A 22470-nucleotide genomic window follows, 5' to 3' on the forward strand; every position below is an offset into this window, starting at 1 on the left:
GTGCCCATCAGTGACACCAGTCTGTGCTCATCAGTGACACCAGTCTGTGCCCATCAGTGATGCCAGTCTGTGCCCATCAGTGACACCAGCCTTTGCCCATCAGTGAGGCCAAACTGTGCTGCCTTTCAGTGCCACCTCATTAGTGCCCTGATTACAATGCAGTGCCCATCAGTGACGCCAGTCTCTGCCCATCAGTGACACCAATCTGTGCCCATTAGTGACACCACTCTGTGCCCATCAGTGACACCAGTCTGTGCCCATCAGTGAGGCCAATCTGTGCTGCCTTTCAGTGCCACCTCATCAGTGCCTTGGTTACAATGCAGTGCCCATCAGTGATGCCAGTCTCTGCCCATCAGTGACACCAGTCTGTGCCCATCAGTGATGCCAGTCTGTGCCCATCAGTGACACCAGCCTGTGCCCATCAGTGAGGCCAATCTGTTCTGCTTTTCACTGCCGCCTCATCAGTGCCCTGATTACAATGCAGTGCCCATCAGTGACACCTGTCTGTGCCCATCAGTGAGGCCAATCTGTGCTGCCTTTCAGTGCCACCTCATCAGTGCCCTGGTTACAATGCAGTGCCCATCAGTGACACCAGTCTGTGCCCATCAGTGAGGCCAATCTGTGCTGCCACCTCATCAGTGCCCTGATTACAATGCACTCCCCATCAGTGACGCCAGTCTCTGCCCATCAGTGTCACCAGTCTGTGGTCATCAGTGACGCCAGTCTGTGCCCATCAGTGACACCAGTCTGTGCCTATCAGTGAGGCCAATTTGTGCTGCCTTTCAGTGCCACCTCATCAGTGCCCTGATTACAATGTAGTGCCCATCAGTGACGCCAGTCTCTGCCCATCAGTGACACCAGTCTGTGCCTATCAGTGAGGCCAATCTGTGTTGCCTTTCAGTGCCACCTCATCAGTGCCCTGATTGCAATGCAGTGCCCATCAGTGACACCAGTCTGTGCCCATCAGTGACACCAGTCTGTGCCCATCAGTGATGCCAGTCTGTGCCCATCAGTGACACCAGCCTTTGCCCATCAGTGAGGCCAAACTGTGCTGCCTTTCAGTGCCACTTCATTAGTGCCCTGATTACAATGCAGTGCCCATCAGTGACGCCAGTCTCTGCCCATCAGTGACACCAATCTGTGCCCATTAGTGACACCACTCTGTGCCCATCAGTGACACCAGTCTGTGCCCATCAGTGAGGCCAATCTGTGCTGCCTTTCAGTGAAACCTCATCAATGCCCTGGTTACAATGCAGTGCCCATCAGTGATGCCAGTCTCTGCCCATCAGTGACACCAGTCTGTGCCCATCAATGATGCCAGTCTGTGCCCATCAGTGACACCAGCCTGTGCCCATCAGTGAGGCCAATCTGTTCTGCTTTTCACTGCCGCCTCATCAGTGCCCTGATTACAATGCAGTGCCCATCAGTGACACCTGTCTGTGCCCATCAGTGAGGCCAATCTGTGCTGCCTTTCAGTGCCACCTCATCAGTGCCCTGGTTACAATGCAGTGCCCATCAGTGACACCAGTCTGTGCCCATCAGTGAGGCCAATCTGTGCTGCCACCTCATCAGTGCCCTGATTACAATGCACTCCCCATCAATGACGCCAGTCTCTGCCCATCAGTGTCACCAGTCTGTGGTCATCAGTGACGCCAGTCTGTGCCCATCAGTGACACCAGTCTGTGCCTATCAGCGAGGCCAATTTGTGCTGCCTTTCAGTGCCACCTCATCAGTGCCCTGATTGCAATGTAGTGCCCATCAGTGACGCCAGTCTCTGCCCATCAGTGACACCAGTCTGTGCCCATTAATGACGCCACTCTGTGCCCATCCGTGCGGCCAATCTGTGCTGCCTTTCAGTGCCACCTCATCAGTGCCCTGATTACAATGCAGTGCCCATTAGTGACGCCAGTCTCTACCCATCAGTGACACCAGTCTGTGCCCATCAGTGACTCCAGTCTGTGCCCATCAGTGATGCCAGTCTGTGGCCATCAGTGACACCAGTCTGTGCCCATCAGTGAGGCCAATCTGTTCTGCCTTTCAGTGCCACCTCATCAGTGCCCTGATTACAATGCAGTGCCCATCAGTGACACCAGTCTGTGCCCATCAGTGAGGCCAATTTGTGCTGCCTTTCAGTGCCACCTCATCAGTTCCCTGATTACAATGTAGTGCCCATCAGTGACACCAGTATGTGCCCATCAGTGAGGCCAATCTGTGCTGCCACCTCATCAGTGCCCTGATTACAATGCAGTGCCCATCAGTGATGCCAGTCTGTACCCATCAGTGACTCCAGTCTGTGCCCATCAGTGACACCAGTCTGTGCTTATCAGTGAGGACAATCTGTGCTGCCTTTCAGTGCCACCTCATCAGTGCCCTGATTACAATGCAGTGCCCATCAGTGACGCCAGTCTCTGCCCATCAGTGACACCAGTCTGTGCCCATCAGTGACGCCAGTCTGTGCCCATCAGTGACACCAGCCTGTGCCCATCAGTGAGGCCAATCTGTGCTGCCTTTCAGTGCCACCTCATCAGTGCCCTGATTACAATGCAGTGCCTATCAGTGACACCAGTCTGTTCCCATCAGGGAGGCTAATCTGTGCTGCCTTTCTGTGCCACCTCATCAGTGCCCTGATTACAATGCAGTGCCCATCAGTGACACCAGTCTGTGCCCATCAGTGAGGCCAATCTGTGCTGCCTTTTAGTGCCACCTCATCAGTGCCCTGATTACAATGCAGTGCCCATCAGTTACACCATTCTGTGCCCATCAGTGAGGCCAATCTGTGCTGCCACCTCATCAGTGCCCTGATTACAATGAAGTGCCCATCAGTGACGCCAGTCTCTGCCCATCAGTGTCACCAGTCTGTGCCCATCAGTGACGCCAGTCTGTGCCCATCAGTGACACCAGTCTGTGCCTATCAGTGAGGCCAATCTGTGCTGCCTTTCAGTGCCACCTCATCAGTGCCCTGATTACAATGCAGTGCCCATCAGTGACACCAGTCTCTGCCCATCAGTGACACCAGTCTGTGCCCATCAGTGACGCCAGTCTGTGCCCATCAGTGACACCAGCCTGTGCCCATCAGTGAGGCCAATCTGTGCTGCCTTTCAGTGCCACCTCATCAGTGCCCTGATTACAATGCAGTGCCTATCAGTGACACCAGTCTGTTCCCATCAGTGAGGCTAATCTGTGCTGCCTTTCTGTGCCACCTCATCAGTCCCCTGATTACAATGCAGTGCCCATCAATGACACCAGTCTGTGCCCATCAGTGAGGCCAATCTGTGCTGCCACCTCATCAGTGCCCTGATTACAATGCAGTGCCCATCAGTGACGCCAGTCTCTGCCGATCAATGACACCAGTCTGTGCCCATCAGTGACGCCAGTCTGTGCCCATCAGTGACACCAGTCTGTGCCTATCAGTGAGGCCAATCTGTGCTGCCTTTCAGTGCTACCTCATCAGTGCCCTGATTGCAATGCAGTGCCCATCAGTGACGCCAGTCTCTGCCCATCAGTGACACCAGTCTGTGCCCATCAGTGACGCCAGTCTGTGCTCATCAGTGATACCAGCCTGTGCCCATCAGTGAGGACAAACTGTGCTGCCTTTCATTGCCACTTCATTAGTGCCCTGATTACAATGCAGTGCCCATCAGTGACGCCAGTCTCTGCCCATCAGTGACACCAATCTGTGCCCATCAGTGACGCCACTCTGTGCCCATCAGTGACACCAGTCTGTGCCCATCAGTGACACCAGTCTGTGCCTATCAGTGAGGCCAATCTGTGCTGCCTTTCAGTGCTACCTCATCAGTGCCCTGATTGCAATGCAGTGCCCATCAGTGACGCCAGTCTCTGCCCATCAGTGACACCAGTCTGTGCCCATCAGTGACGCCAGTCTGTGCCCATCAGTGATACCAGCCTGTGCCCATCAGTGAGGACAAACTGTGCTGCCTTTCATTGCCACTTCATTAGTGCCCTGATTACAATGCAGTGCCCATCAGTGACGCCAGTCTCTGCCCATCAGTGACACCAATCTGTGCCCATCAGTGATGCCACTCTGTGCCCATCAGTGACACCAGTCTGTGTCCATCAGTGAGGCCAATCTGTGCTGCCTTTCATTGCGACCTCATCAGTGCCCTGATTACAATGCAGTGCCCATCAGTGACGCCAGTCTCTGCCCATCAGTGACACCAGTCTTTGCCCATCAGTGTCGCCAGTCTGTGCCCATCAGTGACACCAGCCTGTGCCCATCAGTGAGGCCAATCTGTGCTGCCTTTCAGTGCCACCTCATCAGTGCCCTGATTACAATGCAGTGCCCATCAGAGACACCAGTCTGCGCCCATCAGTGAGGCCAATCTGTTCTGCCTTTCAGTGCCACCTCATCAGTGCCCTGATTACAATGCAGTGCCCATCAGTGACACCAGTCTGTGCCCATCAGTGAGGCCAATCTGTGCTGCCTTTTAGTGCCACCTCATCAGTGCCCTGATTACAATGCAGTGCCCATCAGTTACACCATTCTTTGCCCATCAGTGAGGCCAATCTGTGCTGCCACCTCATCAGTGCCCTGATTACAATGAAGTGCCCATCAGTGACGCCAGTCTCTGCCCATCAGTGTCACCAGTCTGTGCCCATCAGTGACGCCAGTCTGTGCCTATCAGTGAGGCCAATCTGTGCTGCCTTTCAGTGCCACCTCATCAGTGCCCTCATTACAATGCAGTGCCCATCAGTGACGCCAGTCTCTGCCCATCAGTGACACCAGTCTGTGCCCATCAGTGACGCCAGTCTGTGCCCATCAGTGACACAAGCCTGTGCCCATCAGTGAGGCCAATCTGTGCTGCCTTTCAGTGCCACCTCATCAGTGCCCTGATTACAATGCAGTGCCCATCAGTGACACCAGTCTGTGCCCATCAGTGAGGCTAATCTGTGCTGCCTTTCTGTGCCACCTCATCAGTCCCTGATTACAATGCAGTGCCCATCAGTGACACCAGTCTGTGCCCATCAGTGAGGCCAATCTGTGCTGCCACCTCATCAGTGCCCTGATTACACTGCAGTGCCCATCAGTGACGCCAGTTTCTTCCCATCAGTGACACCAGTCTGTGCCCATCAGTGATGCCAGTCTGTGCCCATCAGTGACACCAGTCTGTGCCTATCAGTGAGGCCAATCTGTGCTGCCTTTCAGTGCCACCTCATCAGTGCCCTGATTGCAATGCAGTGCCCATCAGTGACGCCAGTCTCTGCCCATCAGTGACACCAGTCTGTACCCATCAGTGACGCCAGTCTCTGCCCATCAGTGACACCAGCCTGTGCCCATCAGTGAGGACAAACTGTGCTGCCTTTCAGTGCCACCTCATTAGTGCCCTGATTACAATGCAGTGCCCATCAGTGACGCCAGTCTCTGACCATCAGTAACACTAATCTGTGCCCATCAGTGACGCCACTCTGTGCCCATCAGTGACACCAGTCTGTGCCCATCAGTGAGGCCAATCTGTGCTGCCTTTCACTGCCACCTCATCAGTTCCCTGATTACAATGCAGTGCCCATCAGTTACGCCAGTCTCTGCCCATCAGTGACACCAGTCTGTGCCCATCAGTGACGCCAGTCTGTGCCCATCAGTTACACCAGCCTGTGCCCATCAGTGAGGCCAATCTGTGCTGCCTTTCAGTGCCACCTCATCAGTGCCCTGATTACAATGCAGTGCCCATCAGTGACACCAGTCTGTGCCCATCAGTGAGGCCAATCTGTGCTGCCTTTCAGTGCCACCTCATCAGTGCCCTGATTACAATGCAGTGCCCATCAGTTACACCAGTCTTTGCCCATCAGTGAGGCCAATCTGTGCTGCCACCTCATCAGTGCCCTGATTACAATGCAGTGCCCATCAGTGACGCCAGTCTGTGCCCATCAGTGACACCAGTCTGTGCCTATCAGTGAGGCCAATCTGTGCTGCCTTTCAGTGCCACCTCATCAGTGCCCTGATTACAATGCAGTGCCCATCAGTGACGCCAGTCTCTGCCCATCAGTGACACCAGTCTGTGCACATCAGTGACGCCAGTCTGTGCCCATCAGTGACACAAGCCTGTGCCCATCAGTGAGGCCAATCTGTGCTGCCTTTCAGTGCCACCTCATCAGTGCCCTGATTACAATGCAGTGCCCATCAGTGACACTAGTCTGTGCCCATCAGTGAGGCTAATCTGTGCTGCCTTTCTGTGCCACCTCATCAGTCCCTGATTACAATGCAGTGCCCATCAGTGACACCAGTCTGTGCCCATCAGTGAGGCCAATCTGTGCTGCCACCTCATCAGTGCCCTGATTACAATGCAGTGCCCATCAGTGACGCCAGTCTCTGCCCATCAGTGACACCAGTCTGTGCCCATCAGTGACGCCAGTCTGTGCCCATCAGTGACACCAGTCTGTGCCTATCAGTGAGGCCAATCTGTGCTGCCTTTCAGTGCCACCTCATCAGTGCCCTGATTGCAATGCAGTGCCCATCAGTGACGCCAGTCTCTGCCCATCAGTGACACCAGTCTGTACCCATCAGTGACGCCAGTCTCTGCCCATCAGTGACACCAGCCTGTGCCCATCAGTGAGGGCAAACTGTGCTGCCTTTTAGTGCCACCTCATTAGTGCCCTGATTACAATGCAGTGCCCATCAGTGACGCCAGTCTCTGCCCATCAGTGACACTAATCTGTGCCCATCAGTGACGCCACTCTGTGCCCATCAGTGACACCAGTCTGTGCCCATCAGTGAGGCCAATCTGTGCTGCCTTTCACTGCCACCTCATCAGTGCCCTGATTACAATGCAGTGCCCATCAGTTACGCCAGTCTCTGCCCATCAGTGACACCAGTCTGTGCCCATCAGTGACGCCAGTCTGTGCCCATCAGTTACACCAGCCTGTGCCCATCAGTGAGGCCAATCTGTGCTGCCTTTCAGTGCCACCTCATCAGTGCCCTGATTACAATGCAGTGCCCATCAGTGACACCAGTCTGTGCCCATCAGTGAGGCCAATCTGTGCTGCCTTTCAGTGCCACCTCATCAGTGCCCTGATTACAATGCAGTGCCCATCAGTTACACCAGTCTTTGCCCATCAGTGAGGCCAATCTGTGCTGCCACCTCATCAGTGCCCTGATTACAATGCAGTGCCCATCAGTGACGCCAGTTTCTGCCCATCAGTGACACCAGTCTGTGCCCATCAGTGACGCCAGTCTGTGCCCATCAGTGACACCAGTCTGTGCCTATCAGTGAGGCCAATCTGTGCTGCCTTTCAGTGCCACCTCATCAGTGCCCTGATTGCAATGCAGTGCCCATCAGTGACGCCAGTCTCTGCCCATCAGTGACACCAGTCTGTACCCATCAGTGACGCCAGTCTCTGCCCATCAGTGACACCAGCCTGTGCCCATCAGTGAGGGCAAACTGTGCTGCCTTTTAGTGCCACCTCATTAGTGCCCTGATTACAATGCAGTACTCATCAGTGACGCCAGTCTCTGCCCATCAGTGACACTAATCTGTGCCCATCAGTGACGCCACTCTGTGCCCATCAGTGACACCAGTCTGTGCCCATCAGTGAGGCCAATCTGTGCTGCCTTTCACTGCCACCTCATCAGTGCCCTGATTAAAATGCAGTGCCCATCAGTTACGCCAGTCTCTGCCCATCAGTGACACCAGTCTGTGCCCATCAGTGACGCCAGTCTGTGCCCATCAGTTACACCAGCCTGTGCCCATCAGTGAAGCCAATCTGTGCTGCCTTTCAGTGCCACCTCATCAGTGCCCTGATTACAATGCAGTGCCCATCAGTGACACCAGTCTGTGCCCATCAGTGAGGCCAATCTGTGCTGCCTTTCAGTGCCACCTTATCAGTGCCCTGATTACAATGCAGTGCCCATCAGTTACACCAGTCTTAGCCCATCAGTGAGGCCAATCTGTGCTGCCACCTCATCAGTGCCCTGATTACAATGCAGTGCCCATCAGTGACGCCAGTCTCTGCCCATCAGTGTCACCAGTCTGTGCCCATCAGTGATGCCAGTCTGTGCCCATCAGTGACACCAGTCTGTGCCTATCAGTGAGGCCAATCTGTGCTGCCTTTCAGTGCCACCTTATCAGTGCCCTGATTACAATGCAGTGCCCATCAGTGATGCCAATCTGTGCCCATTAGTGACACCAGTCTGTGCCCATCAGTGACGCCAGTCTTTGACCATCAGTGACACCAGCCTGTGCCCATCAGTGAGGCCAATCTGTGCTGCCTTTCAGTGCCACCTCATCAGTGCCCTGATTACAATGCAGTGCCCATCAGTGACGACAGTCTGTGCCCATGAATGACACCACTCTGTGCCCATCAGTGAGGCCAATCTGTGCTGCCTTTCAGTGCCACCTCATCAGTTCCCTGATTACAATGCAGTGCCCATTAGTGACGCCAGTCTCTGCCCATCAGTGACACCAGTCTGTGCCCATCAGTATCGCCAGTCTCTGCCCATCTGAGACACCAGTTGTGCCCATCAGTGAGGCCAATCTGTGCTGCCTTTTAGTGCCACCTCATCAGTGCCCTGATTACAATGCAGTGCCCATCAGTGATGTCAGTCTGTGCCCATCAGTGACACCAGTCTGTGCCCATCAGTGACGCCAGTCTGTGTCCATCAGTGACACCAGTCTGTGCCCATCAGAGACACCAGTTGTGCCCATCAGTGAGGCCAATTCTGTGCTGCCTTTCAGTGCCACCTCATCAGTGCCCTGATTACAATGCAGTGCCCATTAGTGACGCCAGTCTCTGCCCATCAGTGACACCAGTCTGTGCCCATCAGTATCGCCAGTCTCTGCCCATCTGAGACACCAGTTGTGCCCACCAGTGAGGCCAATCTGTGCTGCCTTTTAGTGCCACCTCATCAGTGCCCTGATTACAATGCAGTGCCCATCAGTGATGTCAGTCTGTGCCCATCAGTGACACCAGTCTGTGCCCATCAGTGACGCCAGTCTGTGTCCATCAGTGACACCAGTCTGTGCTCATCAGAGACACCAGTTGTGCCCATCAGTGAGGCCAATTCTGTTCTGCCTTTCAGTGCCACCTCATCAGTGCCCTGATTACAATGCAGTGCCCATCAGTGACACAGTCTGTGGCCATCAGTGATGCCAATTAGTGCTGCCTTTCAGTGCTGCCTCATCAGTGCTGCATATCATTGCCGCACCACTCCGCTGTCATTTAAAGGTGGACGGGTTGTAAAGGTTCGTGTTTTCTCACCTTAATGCATCTGATGCATTAAGGTGAAAAAATACCTTGCAGTCAGCCCCCCGTTTTACTTACTTGAGCCCCCAATTTCCGTTGGCGCGTCCCCGCCGTCCCTCTCTCAACGGGTTCCCGGCTCTTGATTGGATAGATTGATAGCAGCACAGCCATTGACTCCTGCTGCTGTCAATCAAATCCAATGACGCAGGCGCCGGGGGGTGGGGCCGAGTCTTGCATACGGCCTATATGGACGCAGGACTCGGGAGCGCAGCCGCAAGGTAACCCCCTCAGGCGAGCGCTTCTCCTAGGGAGTTATCTAATGCGGGGAGGAGCCGCTGAGAGACCCCAGAAGAGGATGTTTTTTCGCCACTCTGTGCAAAACGAGCTGCACAGTGGAGGTAATAAGTATGACATGTTTGTTATTTTAAAAAAAATAAAAAATGATCCTTTTAGTATGACTTTAGGCAGGGTGACTGGTCTTGTCTCCACCACCTCCTGTAGTTCTCTGCAGTCAGAATTCTGGTTCCCTCCAACAACTCTGCTCACTGCACAAGTGATAAGCAGCTCAGGGAGGATGTCACTGATAAAAATAAAAAACCCAGCGGTGATTAACCACTTTAGCCCCGGACCATCTGGCTGGCAAAAGACCAGAGCACTTTTTGCGATTCGGCACTGCGTCGCTTTAACTGACAATTGCGCGGTCGTGCGACGTGGCTCACAAACAAAATTGACGTCTTTTTTTCCCAAAAATTAGAGCTTTCTTTTAGTGGTATTTGATCTCCTCTACGGTTTTTATTTTTTGCGCTATAAACAAAAAAATAGCGACAATTTTGAAAAAAACACATTATTTTTTACTTTTTGCTATAATAAATATCCCCAAAAAATATATATTAAAAAAAAAATTTCCTCTCAGTTTAGGCCGATACGTATTCTTCTACATATTTTTGGTAAAAAATGGCAATAAGCGTATGTTGATTGGTTTGCGCAAAAGTTATAGCGTCTACAAAATAGGGGATAGTTTTATGGCATTTTGAATAATATTTTTTTACTTGTAATGGCGGTGATTAGCGATTTTTATCGTGACTGCGACATTATGGTGGACAGCTCGGACACTTTTGTTGCTAGTTTGGGACCATGCACATTTCACAAACAGCGATCAGTGCAATTAAAAATGCATTGATTACTGTGTAAATGTGAAAAACAAAGAAACAAGAGAGCGCACCAGCCTAGCGCATTATCCTTGGCAAATTTTAATTAATTAAAAACAAGGTAAAAAGCTACTCACTGAGCCTCTCTGAGGAAGAAGGTCAAACCTTCGAAACGCGTAAGCCAGCGGCGGTCCGTGTGCCTCCCTCCTGGGACCTGGATAGCTGCCTACCACTGGAACTATTGCCTTTGTGCGTTTGATATGCTATTTTACCTGCGACTTTTGTGAGTAGCTTTTTACCTTGTTTTTAATTAATTAAAATTTGCCAAGGATAATGCGCTAGGCTGGTGCGCTCTCTTGTTTCTTTGTTTTTCACTATTAGGATAATCCCATCCTTCGAGAGCAGCAAAGCCGAAGCCCATAGCCCCTCTTGAATCTCTTTAGCTAACACACCAGTGCGCAAGAGTACTTTTTTCGTGTTACTGTGTAAATGTGACTGGCAGTGAAGGGGTTAACCACTAGGGGGCAGTGAAGGGGTTAAGTGTGTCCTAGAGAGTGATTCTAACTGTGGGGGGGGCTATGTGTGACACGACACTGATCACCGCTCCCGATCACAGGGAGCTGTGATCAGTGTCCTGTGACTAGGCAGAACAGGGAAATGTTCGTTTACATCAGCATTTCCCCGTTCTTTCTCTCCGTGAGACGATCGTGGGTATCCCCACGGACATCGAGTCCGTGGGACCTGCGATCACACTCACAGAGTTCGCGGCGGGCGTGCGCGCGCCTGCAAACTGCTTCTTAAGGGGCAACATACAGGTACGTTAGTGTGCCGGTAGCGCCCTTCTGCCAACGTATATCGGTGTGAGCTGGTCGGCAAGCGGTTAAATACCACCAAAAGAAAGCTCTATTTGTGTGAAAAAATGGCCTGGGCAGGAACGGGGAGAAAGTGCCAGGTTTCAAAGTAGTTAAAGTGGGTCTAAAGCCTAACCATGTGTTACCTTAGGCATTCCTTCCATTAAGGTAAAAAAACGTTTAGGCATCAGCATCCCCCCTCAGGGTACTGGGCGCCTGGATTACAGCGGCCAGGGGTTTTTTTTTTTAAGCACCTGATTAGAGCCAGAGGCTCCAATAGGCTTCAAAATAGGCTGGGCTCAGGGCGCAGATAATGCGCTCCGATACCACCCAGGTGTGTTGCAACAGTGAATAAATATTCGCTGTTGAAACACTGATACTCAATCCTGCCAATCAGAAGCGGGTGTGAGACCCGATTTCCGATTGGCCGAAAAGAGAAGACTCCTGATTGCCCACCAAGGAAGAGGGAGGAAACGGATGCCGTCACTGCAGTGATGACCCATGGAGAGCAGGAGAACGGGAGGCCGCCGCCACCGAGCAGGGGAAGCAGCCGGTGATGAGGTAAATGCTACCGACTAAACGGGGGGGGGGGTTTCTATACTGTTTGCCCCCCCACCAAAAAAAATTCTACCGGCCGCCACTGGCAGTGAGTGGTCTTTTATTACAGGAAATCTTACACTGGATTACTGCACAGATCTGGAAGAAATGCACAGAGCACACCAAGATTCAAGAAAGACTACACATGACCAATGGATTTAGACAATACAGTACAAACCATCACTTATGCATAGTTTGCTACAACACTCAATTCCTTCATTATACCTGAAAGTGATATTTCTGAAATTTGCCTAAAATCACTATAACTAGAGAAGAGTTTTTTTCACCACATTTTTAAATACATATAAATGTTTTTTTTTTCATATTTTTTTGTATTTCATCCAGTGTACTGTCATGCCCCGTACACACGGTCGAAAAAGTTCGATGGGACCTTGTTGTCGGAAATTCCGACTGTGTTTAGGCTCCATCACACATTTTCCATAGGAATTTCCGTCACACAAAATTTGAGATCTGGATCTCAAATGTTCCGACAACAAAATCCGTTGTCGAAAATTCCGATCGTGTGTACACAATTCCGACACACAAAGTTCCACGCATGCTCGGAATCCAGCAGAAGAGCAGCACTGGCTATTGAACTTCATTTTTCTCGGCTCGTCGTACGTGTTGTATGTCACCGCGTTCGGAATTTCCGACCAACTTTGTGTGACCGTGTGTATGCAAGACAAATTTGAGCCAACATCCATCGGAAAAAAAACATGGATTTTGTTGTTGGAATGTGCGATCGTGTGTACAGGGCATAAGACTTTTCCTGACAAAGTGGCCACTAAAGAGCCACGGAATACTTTGTTACTGTTTAACCTATTATTATGATCAATAAATGTGGACCTTCCTGAAGAGTCCACTTGGAAGCACCATTCATTGGGTGCCTCTGCTGACCACACATTGGTTCCATTTTAGAGCCTCATCTTCTTTACCTTTTATTTAGAGAATATTTGCTTACCCAGGAGTTCAGCTTTACATCTAATTACATAGTTAATCTGGTTGAAAAAAAAAAAACACAAATCCATCCAGTTTAACCAACATAGGAAAAGAAACACACACACAAATAGAAAACGTCCATATATACAGTCCTATATCCACAGTTGATCTAGGGAAAGGCAAAAAAAACCCCAATAATGACCCAATTTGCTCCAGTGGGGGTAAAAAAAAATCCTTTCCGCCGGTTCACACTACAGCGACTTGGGATCCGACTTGTAAGTCCTCAAGTCACCCCAAGTCGCTGGACATAAGAAATGCCATGGAAGTGAATGAGAGCCGTCTTAATGTACACTACTGAAGTTGCTCTGACTTCAGAAAAGGTTCCTGTACTACTTCAAGGTGACCTTGTACCCAGAGATTTCAATGGAAGTCACCTCCAAGTCGGATCTCCATCTATACTGAAGTGACTTTACAGCAAAAAGAAAATAATTTACCAAGGTACTCCCCACATTTACCCAGGCAACCCCTTCTCTCCCATAGAACTGAATTTTCCATGATTGGCAACAGCCAAAGTCGCTTGTCCTGGAGGCAACTTTAAGTCGTGTTGTAAGTTGCTCAAAGTCGTGCTGAAGTCACCTCAAAATCTCCTTGCAAAGTCGTGCTGTAAGTCAGGTTGCCCCTGTGTGAAACGACACTTCCTGATCTCCCAACAGACAATTGGATGTTCCTGGATCCACTTTACCTATAAATATTAGTATCCAGTTATATTAGATGCTTTATTATATTTTGTTACATTATGAGTTTTTTTAAGTTTTGTTCTGGATCCTGGAGGCTGTGTAGAGCTTTGGGTGGTATAAGGCTTCCATTCCTAGGTCCACTTCTTACCAGGTACCCAGACCTCATTATTCGTCTCAGTTGTCCATGACCCTTTTCTTTCTATGCGGTGGGAGCCTGCTGCTGGGTGTAAAGTCTGACTGTGACAGAACACTAAAGAGTGCAAGAAACGTCTGTTTGTTTTGGAGAACTCATTGGGGGATACCTTGTTATTCAGAAACTGATCTGAGTTTAATTAGTGGCTCAGATGAGCAGATAGAGAGAGAGGGAAGTATTGTAGGCACTCAAAAGACTTACAGAAGAATGGTGAACGATGTAGTTGCCCTATTAACAGAGAAGTGTGGGCGTTTTTTTTATAGATTCATACTTGCCTAGGTGGATGCAGCATCAGACTGATGCTGTATCTGTCTCCCGCCGATTCTTCACTGAGAACCGAGCCACCGAACACCTCCGATGGCTCGGTTCTCTCACCTCTCCGAGCAGAGAGCTGCTGACTGTCAATCAGCAGCTCTCCTGCTCTGCTCCTCCACGCTCATTGGAGCACTGAGCTGTGGAGGGGAGGGGCCATCTCAGCCTATCGGCGGCTCACTGAGAGGCTGAGCCTGCCATCAGTCCAGGCAGCTGGCGGATCCAGACTTCCGAAGTTGGGATGACGCTCTGAATGGACTGATATTGGTGACGTCAGCAGAGAGAGCAGACTTGCACTCATGTGACCCATAGGAAAAGCCCAGCCAAAGGAACTCAGACTGGACTTCTTTTTTAAATACTTGTTTATATTACCTTACTCGTGTCCATCATCAAGGTATTTTTGTTGGATATAGTGCTGGTAGCTCTGGTCTATGTATATTAAGGGGTCATTGGTCATGTTTCTCCATACTGCCAATATAAGATTGTTGGCTTCTCTAGTTTACCACAAAACCCCTACCAAGGATGACCCAAAATGATATTGGCCATTTGTCACTAAAGTGAGAATATTCTTTTGCTTCTCTAGGTTATCATGGCTCCCCTACCAAGGATGTACCACCCCATCTGTCTGATTGAGACTTATGTTGATAACAAGTTGCGTGTAAATGAGGATGCCCAAATGATCCTGGCAAAGATCTCCCAGCCACTGGTTGTGGTGTCCATTGTGGGGCCTTTCCGGACTGGAAAATCCTACCTAATGAACAAGTTATCAAGACACAGAGGAGGTAAAATGGATAGATATTACTCTACAAATCTTTGTGTGTCTCAGTAGATTAAAAATGCTTTGTTGAACTAACACTATATAGAGAATAAATACGTACAACTGTATGTTTTGACATCCTTTTCAAAGTCAATAATTTAATGGTTTGGTTAAGCTATTGGTCATTAATGGTAGAAATAGTAGCGCTAACAAGTGAACATATATATCAATATATAAGTGAAACAGTGCAAGAATCAAATATACAAAAGTAATATGAATGGAAATGTGAAAAACTCCAATGAATGAAGAAATCTGTTGGAAGGGGCCTTATGCGTCGACAACCAAATGATGATAAATCAAGGATGGAATAAGCTGGCAATGTCTGGCGTGGGAAGCATCAAAGGTGGTACATCTTCAACAAAAGAGAAAAGTATATGTACTCTTACCGGAACAGGTGGACTCGAATGTCAGTGACAACGAGTCATAAAGGCAGGGGTGCCGAACATGGCGGATAGACAGAACTCCAAGGGATCCAGGACCTCAAAGCATAAATCCAGGGATGATGTGGGTGACCACCAAATGAACCTCCAATGGAAGGAGTACCAAGGCTGGATCTTAGATGTAAAGAGACCGGCTGGACCACAGGACAACTCTCATCCGGATGGTTATGTAAAGAAAAAATGCTTCCATATGGTATAGGTCAAAAAGTGGGGTTTTTTATTCCCAAAAACCAGCATACTGCAGTACAAGTAAAAAAACTGTGATCACAGGATAAAATTCAGGGCAATGTGGAGAGCGATAAGCCTAGCCCTGGGCTAGGGCTTATTGCTCTCCACATTGTGAATACTTTAGGCTGCTCTGGGCTCTGTAAAGTCTGCATGTTTGACTGTTCCTGCTGTTTTTCTGGAGATTTGAAGAACATAGTGGGTGGGAGAGTCAGACTAGAGTTAGACGAGCAGCTTAAATATTTATGCAGCTCCAGCCAATCCCTGGGGAGGTGTGCCCAGATGGTGGTTGGGGAGTGTATAAATAGTTTGGAGCCACAGAGCGCAGGGTCCTTTTCTCTGAAGGTGAGGTTCCCAGCCAGGAAGGCTGCCAGCCTGGCTCTCTTGCTGAGGATCCAGCCTGCTCATTGAGATCCCAGTTGAGCTCAACTGGGGGCTATCTTTCTACAAGTCCCTGAGAGACAAAAGACGGTTGTCTTTTAGGACATTATCTGGGAACTCTTCAGAGGAGTCTGCTTGCTGGAGTCTGAAGGAGAGCCCTAGGGACACTGTGAGTACAGACCAGATATAGAGGGATCCCTGTGACTGTTACTGCTGCTAACTCCTGCAGTTAATGGGATAGTGTCCTCACATTCTGGTTGTTTTCTGGATTATCCCACACCTCCCTAATCCCCATCCACCTTTATCTGCAATAAAACTTCTAAAAAGGCAACCCCTAGACTGTTTCTTCAGTCAGAAAAGTGAAAGCTGTTGTTTGCATGGCTGTCCTGCACTAGCAGAAAGAGAACCTTGGACACAAAACTAGCAACCCCTGCGGTGTTAGTGCTACATGCCTGAAATGGCTATTATAGGATTCTGGTTCTTCCACAGGTGGTTTTTCTGTAGGTCACACGAGTAGAGTCAATACAAGGGGCATCTGGATGTGGTGTGTTCCTCACCCCAAAAAGCCTGGTCACACACTGGTACTGCTGGACACCGAAGGACTGGGAAACATGGAAAATGTAAGCTTTAAACATAAGCTATAAATATAAGATAAATTAACAACGTTTCATTTATTAACTTCGTACTATTGAACCAGACAAATGTGTCTTTCAGGGAGATAAGAACAATGGTTGTATCATCCTGTCATTGGCGATGCTCATGAGCAGTGCTGTCATCTATAATAGCACTGGGAAGATCAACCAGGATGCCCTGGAGAATCTAAAGTATCCTTTGTGTCACATGACAAGCTTTTCCTACCCTCCTGTAGTGATGTAGGGGTTGGAGGATGGGGCCAGTGAGCACAGCAGAAGACACATGTATCTGACACTGCCAGAAGTGTCAAATACTGGGGGAACTGATTGATGCTAAGATATTCATGAATGCCAAAGTGATTGATGGAGGGAAAGTAGGAGACACAGGCAGGCAGAGGGGTATATATAACTATAACCTCTTCTATTTCAGGGGAGATATGCTAATATATGTTTGGAGACCTGCCAGGGTCTCTTTAAGGCATGCATTGATGGATTATTAAACCATTTCCATTAGATTTATGAATGTTTATAAAACCAACCATCCATCAAACTTTAAGATATCACAATCACTTTTTAATCAACCACATTTTGATAACTCTGCCTAGGTTGAGGGTTTTCTTGTTGAAATGGGAATCTCCCTTCCTCAATTCTTCCTTTTATTCTTCCTCTTTACTAATATTTATTTTATTATTTCTTTATTTTTTTTTCCTTTAACAATATATATTCTAAGCTCTATTTTGAAAATACACTACAACATCTTACACAAAGCCTCTGTTCAGGAGGAGAAAACCCAAAGCAAGGAAAAGGCGGGAATACCTTCCAGTATATCTCCGTTCTTTGTCTGGGCCATACGGGATTTTACTCTCAAATCAGAGGTTAAAGGATATAAACCCACCACAGATGAACACTTAGAAAATTGTGAAGAGGATGTCGGTACGTACTGGTCTGTTCGTCAAAAAAAAATCTTTGGTGTCTTTAAAGTGGTTGTAAACCCCTCTGTGCAACATGTACCTATAGGCCTATAGGTAAGACTTATTATAGGCTTACCTATAGGTACAGTAAATATCTCCTAAATGTGCACCGTTTAGGAGATATTTACCTTGTAGTGCTCCGATGATGTCATCGGTGCATGCGCTGTGAAGAAACAGCCCTCTGTGCCGTTTTTTTACTAGCAAGTGCCGTGGCTGAGGGCTCTCGTGTGCATGCGACTCCGGCCAGTTAACAGAGCCGCAGTCCGCGGCCCCGGAAGGAAGAGGGTTGACGATGGATGCGGCCACCAGCTGGGACGGCACTGCCTTCGTTTGCAGGTAAGTGCCACACAATGGGCTATTATGTGATGCATACTAGCCCATTATGCTTTTACTTTGCAGGGGGAAAAAGAGGAAGTAAAACCCATCAGGGTTTACTTCCTCTTTAAATAATTCATATTTGGTCTTTCTTCACTGTACATGTACATCTTTGTACATTTACAATCACATATCCAAATCTTCTGGTTTTCTGACACAAGACAGATAGCTTGACCATGTGCTCTCTATTATGCGAAGTTTAATTTCTCTCAGTATTAATATTTAAAGTAGAGCAAGCAGTTAAAAAGCCTTAAATGGAGCCCTCAGTGAACCCAAAAGAAAGAGAGGAACTAGTAAATAATTATAGAATGCCATAAGCAAAAACAGGGAGATCCTTGCATTGCAGGTCCTCAGGTACGGCTTCCCCTCCAGCAAAAAGAACTGTGAGCAGCACAGTAGTGATATCCCCACATCTCAGGCTGGGTTCACACTGGCAGGTGGGCTGGCACACAGCAGGGGTCTGGTGCATCCCTGTTCTCCGTTTCAGGTCTGATTTTGGTCCAAATTTTTGGCTGAATTTGGACCTGAAGCGGACCATTAGATGCACAGGACTCCCGTGCAATTCGCTCTGCAGTCATCCCGGAGCTGTGTGAACCAGTTCCATTGAGAGACAGTCACAGTCTCTTGACATTTGAATTGGATGCGTGGAAATCTGCATCCAATTCGCAATAGTGTGAAGTGACCCTAGCCTTATTCCAAATCTGATGAGACCAGCGGTCGGGGCAGCAATGCCTTTACTTGAGCTCACATTGCAGATATACAGCTATGAGGCTTTAGGCACAGGAGGTACAATGTTACTTTTCTAGAGGAATTTACCCACATGCCGTCCCGCTAACAGTACTTTTACTGTGAGCCGGCAGCAGTTGCAGGCATATCGCACTGCACATGCGTGCTGGCACGCCTCCTGGGGCATGCAATGGCATAACCCTATGATGGCTGTGTCCAGTGGACCAGAAGACCACGGTGCTGTGACCGGCTGAGGTATCATGTGATCGCTATGATTACAATGTAAACAAAACAGTCATGAATGGTTTCTATTCCTGATTGTTTTGCTTACTATTGTGATGCTGTGATTGACCCACGGCTATCACATTGTTCCTGGGCCAATCACAGCACCCTGTACCATGTAATTAGCTGTAGCCAATCACAGATCACAATAGTAAGCAAGCAAAGCAATTCATAACAGCTAAAACTATTGCTAATATCATCACTGTTATAAGCAACAATAGTGTAAAAAAAAATATCCCTGATCACTTACCCCCCACCTTCCACTGCCACTATGTCACCACTATGGGGACACTGAACAACTCTGATGAGAGTATGTAAAAAATTATCTTAAAAAAAGGTCAGAACTGTTTACAATTATTTTTTGCTATGCTACGTCAATGGGAACACACAAGAAAAATATGATGATGGGTTTTTTTTTTCAAATTTGACTGGCATATATAAATACATTTACATAATTGTATTTTTATTGGGTTTTTCGAGAGGAAAAAATAAAAATGAAATGTCAACATTACAGGGCAGAAACATTATTATCAATACAAGTTTCACCTTGCAATGAAACTTGCAAGAAGGTGTCAAAGTAGAATCAACAGAGGAAAATAAGTAAGACATGGTAGTACATACCAGAGGTAGTCACAAAAGCAAAAAACACAGGAATAAGGTTTATGCAGTAACAGTTATGGTGTCTTGAAGCGAGATGTCAAGCCAAAGCGGCGAGTGGTCCCACGCATTTCATACATTATTAAACTGTTCCAGTGTATCAGCTAATTTTGTCTTGAGGTGTTCCATGCCACAGACTTCCATAATAGTATGCAATAGCTGGGCGTGGGTGGGGGTTGTAGCGGAAAGCCAATTTCGAGAGATAGATCTCCTAGCTGCTGTCAGGATGTGGTTATCTAATTTTTGGACCATTTTGGTACCCAGAAAAATGGTATGCTCAAGAGGTGATGGATAGGGTCTAAGGGTAAAGGCACATCTATGACCCCCTCCAATATAGATTTCATGTCAGACCAAAAGGATGGGTTGTTAGGGCATGACCAAAATATATGGTATAGAGACCTTTTCTTACCTGGCCACATTTCCAGCATGGATCAGGGAGTTTGGGATCATGGGCATGCAACATCTCAGGCATTTTGTACGAAAACATCATGATCTTGTAGGGATTCTCTCTATACACACCAGACACTGGGAGGATTTAAAGGAGGATTCTCATTTTTTTCCCAGAACTTAAGATGGAGGGGAGTTTGAAGGACTTGGGCCCATTTTCGCCTCTATGAGTGGCAGTCCAAAGATACTGGGGGGCCTTGTGTAACAAGTTGTACATGTAACTGATGAGGGTCTTGGGAACATAGGCATAAAAAATGAGTAGTCTGGTCCAGTGGAAATAAATGTAATGTTACAGTAACCTATTATGCTTAAGCCAATTTTAGATTATTAAGATCAAAGTAATGAGGGACATTTTTTGGTTGGTCTGCATATACTGTAACTTTATTGTACTTTAAATAAATATGCCTGGTTGTTCCAAAGATGGTCTTAACCATGATAATAAATTAAATAGGTATTTGAATAGGTTCTTTAAAAATGGTAATGGTTAATTTTCCACTCCAGCTACAAGATACCACAAAGCACGAAGACAAAATGAGATCCTCAAGTTAATCAGAAGATATTTTCCAAGACAGAAGTGTCTTTTCTTTGGCCTTCCTTCCTCAGACAAGCAGGCTTTGAGCAGATTGGACCAAGTGCCGGAGAGGGACCTGCAAACCAGTTTTGTCAGTGAGGCTAAAGATTTCTGCAAGTTCATTTATGAGGAAGCGCCGGCAAAAAGATTACGAGAGGAACAAATCATGACTGGATCTGGTGAGTCAAAAGCCATTCTGATTTTAGTTGGGATGCTAACAAGGATTTATAGGGCCGGGACAAGTATGCGTACATATCTCCCAACAATTTGTTTAATTACCACCTAGGAATGACTGATTTTGTCGGAAAAAAAAAACACCTATGTATTTGTCAATAAATACTGTATTGCCCCGTACACACGATCGGACTTTTGGAAATGTTGGATGTGAGCTTGTTGTCTGAAAGTGCGACCGTGTGTATGCTCCATCGAACATTTGTTGGCGGACTTTCCGCCAACAAATGTTGGCTAGCAGGTTCTAAAATCTTCCGCCAACAAAACTTTGTTGTCGGACTTGTAAAACTAGCGTTCGTAATGGAGATATCACATGACTATTGAACTTCCTTTTTATCGGCTCGCCGTACGCCTTGGATGTCACTACCTTTGTAATTGTTGGCCAACATTTGTGTGAGACAAGTTGGAGCCAACAACCTTCAAACAAAAATCCACGGTTTTGTTGTCGGAAAGTCCGATCGTGTGTACTGGGCATTAGTCTTTGCAAGTTTTGTGCTAGGATTTGTGCTAGGATCCAAAAGTCAAATGAGTGATTTTAAAGATGTTGAAGCACTGAATGTTTTGTAGACATGTTTTAGACGTAAATTAGTCTCTGCACTACTATAACCAATGCCAAACAAACTGATCTTTGAACCAAATCTTTAAAGAGCAGCTTCAGCCATATGTGTGAAAATAAAATATTTTGTAGCTGCTGCTAATAAACAGACACTTACCTGCCCAGGGGTTTAGCACTGTGCTCACCCAAGCCGGTATCTTCACTGATCCTCGGCACCGGCATATTAACTGTGGACAGCTGGCTGTGACCCCTTGCAGCTTCACAGCCAGCTGCCCACTGTACATTCACGAGCCACGCTCCGCATTGTGATTGGCCCCACAGAATTCTGGGACCTGTGATGTGTCCCAGAAGGCTGCAGGCAGGGAGGTGGGGATATATTGCCTAGGTCAGTTATGGCACACCTTGGCACCCCAGATGTTTTAGAACTACATTTCCCACGATGCTCAACTACACTGCAAAGTGCATGAGCATCATGGGAAATGTAGTTCCAAAATATCTGGGGTGCCAAGGTTCGCCATCACTGGCCTAGGTGATCTAAGTGGAAATTGAAGTGGGGACCTGCCCTACCCTAGGTACCCTCTCCCCCGCCCAAAAGAAAATGTCAGCCAAATGTGATAGAGGAGGGGGATCTTTCTTTAAAATTGTTACATTGTATCTCTGTTTCCAAAGACCTGTGTATTTCCTATGCTCCTCTGCTCCATCTAGTGGCCATACTGTGGTATTTTACTACTAAAAGTAGATAAATAAAAGTATATTTGTTCAGAAAACAAAATAGACAAAGGGAATATTTGTTTTTGCCCAATTCACATGAAACAAACGTACATGGAAATTCCTTGGATGAATGGCTGAATGTGATTTTTTTAAATTTTTTTATAAACAGACCCCCAACTGTACAACAGGTGACAGAATTTGAGGGACAGTTGGGAATCTGCTTGTTTTATGCAGATTATGCTATTAAAGTAAGTAAGTAAACAAATTCAAAAGAATTTAAATGTTTGTAACAAGACCACTTAAAAACTGGGAGGTCACAATTTGTGATATTCAAGGATATTCAAATGGTGTTAAAGATACTTTAACACGCTGGCATGTACAAATTCTAGATTCTTAACGAACAAACAATTTAGAAAATATTTTTATCCTGTATGAAATGTTATTGAATGTAAGATGTAAGAAGATTGGTCAAAAAT

General features: G+C 47.7%; 2 protein-coding genes across 3 annotated transcripts in view; one reads left to right on the forward strand and one right to left on the reverse strand.

The window, feature by feature from the left end:
* LOC141148207 (uncharacterized) overlaps positions 1-22470 on the reverse strand; it is a 186511-nt gene that overhangs the window by 85219 nt on the left and 78822 nt on the right. The gene's annotated exons all lie outside the window — the stretch shown is intronic.
* Positions 1-22470, forward strand: part of LOC141148205 (guanylate-binding protein 1-like) — a 65346-nt gene that overhangs the window by 25449 nt on the left and 17427 nt on the right. For both annotated transcript variants that reach the window (XR_012245183.1, XM_073635425.1), the window contains exons 2-6: positions 14556-14754; positions 16325-16455; positions 16550-16659; positions 17198-17400; positions 20427-20675. Coding sequence is in view for 1 of the 2 variants with exons in the window: in XM_073635425.1 (XP_073491526.1) it covers positions 14562-14754; positions 16325-16455; positions 16550-16659; positions 17198-17400; positions 20427-20675 (886 nt within the window). In the remaining variant the exon portion in view is untranslated. The remainder of the gene's footprint in view (positions 1-14555; positions 14755-16324; positions 16456-16549; positions 16660-17197; positions 17401-20426; positions 20676-22470) is intronic.

This window comes from Aquarana catesbeiana, linkage group LG06 (genome assembly GCF_042186555.1).
Source record: "Aquarana catesbeiana isolate 2022-GZ linkage group LG06, ASM4218655v1, whole genome shotgun sequence".
Taxonomy (NCBI): domain Eukaryota; kingdom Metazoa; phylum Chordata; class Amphibia; order Anura; family Ranidae; genus Aquarana; species Aquarana catesbeiana.